The sequence below is a fragment of the Cicer arietinum genome, chromosome 3, assembly GCF_000331145.2.
Source record: "Cicer arietinum cultivar CDC Frontier isolate Library 1 chromosome 3, Cicar.CDCFrontier_v2.0, whole genome shotgun sequence".
Taxonomy (NCBI): Eukaryota; Viridiplantae; Streptophyta; class Magnoliopsida; order Fabales; family Fabaceae; genus Cicer; species Cicer arietinum.
In genome coordinates, this window is record NC_021162.2 from 3,239,769 (window position 1) to 3,243,596 (window position 3,828).

The window sequence follows — 3,828 nt, forward strand, 5'->3', positions numbered from 1 at the left end:
GTCCACTTAAATGTCCTACGATTCCACATGGTTAATTAAAATTTGATGTATTTTGTTCAATGTAATGTATTTTTATTCAATTTAATGTATTTTATTTGATTTTATTAATATAATTTCGGTTTTTTTTTTTTTGTTAGATTCCGAGGAATAAATAGGAGGGAGTTGCTAACAAAATATAATGAAGTTGCTACTTTATAGGTAATAATAGACTACAAAATAGGAGGGTGTTGTTAAAATAATATTACACATTACTCAATCGCATTAATTTTGATATTTTTTCCATTAAACATATTTTGTTTGATTTTATGAATATAATTTAGTTTTTTTAATTTTTTATTTATTTATTCCATTAATAATTAATCATTTGTTATAAAAAATAAATCCCAATAGACGGTCGCACTTTTATGGGAGAAAAAAATATCATTCAGGTAGTCTTATCTTTGTCTTGAGATCTAATGGTAAAAGAAATTAGACATTTTAGTATATAAGTTTCAACATAAAGTACAATAAAGAGTTTTAACTGAAAAAAGAATATAAAAATAAAATATCCACCACTAGTTTTTTATAAATAAATAAAACCTATCAAGTTACATGTCTATTTTATATTTAATTTTCATTTAGTCAAAACTTAATAATATTTTTAAAATGTTATTGTATCTTCATATAGACTAATATAATGAAGGGTTTTTTTTTGGAATATCCTCTTTTTGAAAAAAAAATTCTCAAATACCCTCTTTTGAAAACTATATACCTAAATGCCCTTTTTTTTTCTTACTTACAAGTCGCCGTTTGGAATGGCGACTTCCTTAAGGAAGCCCAAGTTCCAAATGGCGACTTCCCACTTGATTTATAAAAAAAAAAAAAATCAAATTTTTTTTTTAAATTTTTAATAGATAACATAAATATTATATATAAACCTTTTAAAAAATGACATTTCGAACTTGAGTTTCCTAAAAATTTATCATAATTTAAAATTTCTATTTATCTATTTTTATGAATTATATTAATTATATATATATATATTACTTTTGTTATTTCAACAAAAATTGAAATAATTATTTTTTACAAAAAACTAACCTTTTAAAAAATGACATTTCGAACTTGAGTTTCCTAAAAATTTATCATAATTTAAAATTTCTATTTATCTATTTTTATGAATTATATTAATTATATATATATATATTACTTTTGTTATTTCAACAAAAATTGAAATAATTATTTTTTACAAAAAACTAACCTTTTAAAAAATGACATTTCGAACTTGAGTTTCCTAAAAATTTATCATAATTTAAAATTTCTATTTATCTATTTTTATGAATTATATTAATTATATATATATATATTACTTTTGTTATTTCAACAAAAATTGAAATAATTATTTTTTACAAAAAACTAACCTTTTAAAAAATGACATTTCGAACTTGAGTTTCCTAAAAATTTATCATAATTTAAAATTTCTATTTATCTATTTTTATGAATTATATTATATATATATATATATATAAATAGATAAATTCATAAAAAATATATGTAGCAAAAATATATATAAATAATAATATATTAGGATAATTCATAAAAATACATAAATAGCAAATTTAAATTACGATAAGATAAAACTACATAAATAGAAATTAGGATAATTGACTAGAGCTGACTGTAACATTTGGACAATGTTTTCAAGTATGGCCAGTTAATCGACATAATCCATATTTTCTCGGTACTTTTTCTTTAACGTCCATTTCAGGTCTAATACGGGTACTATTTGGACGACCTTTTTTAATTCTCCGCATTTGAGGATTGTGATACAATGTTTCACCTTCATATGTGGGCCAATATCCTTCATTAGGTATAGGTGGAAACTCTTCTTTGTAAATGTTAAATACATTAACAACCTTGTACACGTCAGATAAAAGCACTAAATAGTTTTGACGAGCATAAGAACATGCAGCTATGGCATGTGAACAAGAAACATGTATAGCTTGAAATTTTCCACAATCACACCATTTTCTTTGAAGGTTGACTTCAAAATGACCAATTGGTCGCACCTCTCTTGGGTTTACTGTTTCATGCACCATAAAAGAATAATGATTTCGGTCGAATTGCATGACTTGGTGAGTATTAGATTTACCAACTTCACATTTAATCTTGTCCATGCAATCGTCTGTGTATACTCGACCAGAAGCTAATGATGCCTGATGTTGTTGTCCCCTTTCTGCATATAAAACTCCCAATCTATAGTATGTTGATTGTACCAAAGCAGTGATTGGGAGATTGCGTGTACCCTTGAGCACTGCGTTGATGGACTCGGAAACGTTTGTTGTCATGTGTCCCCATCGTCGACCTTGAGAATAAGCCATAGTCCATTGTTCTGGGGGGATATTATCGATCCATCTTAAAGCCTCTGGATTTTCCATCTTGATTTCACCATCTTGATTTCATTGCGATAATACTTGAATGATGGCTCATTTAATGCATATCCTGTAAGAAATGATGTGAATTATCAAATATGATTAAGTGATAAATGGAAAATATACTAAGAAGAATTAGATCATTACCCATACAAACGAGTTTTCTTTGAAGTCCTTTGTCCTTGAACTCTCTCATGAAATTTTGTGCAATGTGTCGGATGCAGTACACATGTGTTGACGGAGGATCATGCCAACCATTATTTGGATTATTATAGGCACTCTTAAAGGATTCGTGTCTATCTGAAATCAAACAAATGTCGACTTGAGGTGTTACATACCTTTTTAGATTTTTCAAAAAAAAGCTCCATGCACCCCCTGTCTCACCTTCCACAAGTGCATAAGCAATGGGAATTGTATTTTTGTTTCCATCTTGTGCAACAGCAAGCAAAAGAGTCCCCTTGTACTTTCCGTACAACCAAGTTCCATCCACTAAAACAAATGGTTTACAAAATTTAAACCCAGATATGCACGGAGGGAAAGCCCAGAATAATCGTTTGAAATTTTTTTACCCCTGCTATAGAGTATTATCAGGATATGCAACTGATACTTCTATTTCCACAATAGTTCCTAGAAGAAATCTTTGCATAGTCAACAACCACCTTGGAAGGTCATTGTAAGATTTTTCCCAGTTCCCGTAAATCGTTTCGACAGCTTTGTTCTTTGCCATCCATGCCTTTCTATAGGTGATTGTATAGTTGTATCGTTCCCGAATATGTGCAATGATCACCTTCACTTTAATTGATGGGTCAGCTTTCAAAAGCGACTTTATGCTTTCGCATATGATGTTAGAGTCGAGCTTGGTATGATCCTGTGACATAGAAGAATTTGCGCAATTGTGGGGCCCTTTCAAACGACCAATCACCCATTGGTTACTTTTTTGACTTAACGAAGCTTTGCATTTGAACAAGCATTGTGGATTGACACATTTAATTACATACCTGTATTGATCAGATTTCACAACTCGGTAATTGAGGAAGTGTTTTATGTGATAATGTTTAATTGCAAGTTGACAATCTGGTTTGTTACTAAACTTCATTCCAATCTCAAGAGATGCATCTAATGGAGGTGGTTCATTAGATGGCATATCAAATTCGAAGGATTGGTAAGTATAATCCAAATTTAGATTACACATATGGAATGGTGGATCGTATGTTGGCTCTAGATCTTCACCATTGTCGTTGTCACCTTCATCGTCCTCGTCTTCATCAAAGTATGTTTCTTCTTCACTCTCTTCACTTATTTCTTGTTGATCAAAATCGGCCATATCACCTAGTGGAATATATGGTTCAAGTTGAGATGGTTCAGGTTCAGATGTTTCGGCATGGTCAAAGTATGGTTCGGGTTGGTATGAGTCGGGCTG

General features: G+C 29.7%; 1 protein-coding gene across 1 annotated transcript; it reads right to left on the bottom strand.

Moving 5' to 3' along the window:
- Window positions 1-1,676: 1,676 nt before the first annotated feature.
- LOC140919610 (uncharacterized) lies at window positions 1,677-2,414 on the bottom strand. The gene has a single exon (XM_073365986.1). The coding sequence runs from the start codon at window positions 2,412-2,414 to the stop codon at window positions 1,677-1,679; it is 738 nt and encodes a 245-aa protein (XP_073222087.1).
- Window positions 2,415-3,828: the final 1,414 nt, after the last annotated feature.

What these genes read in the sequence shown, in the direction of transcription:
- LOC140919610 (XM_073365986.1), bottom strand. Translation starts at nt 2,414, where the DNA reads ATGGAAAATCCAGAGGCTTTAAGATGGATCGATAATATCCCCCCAGAA.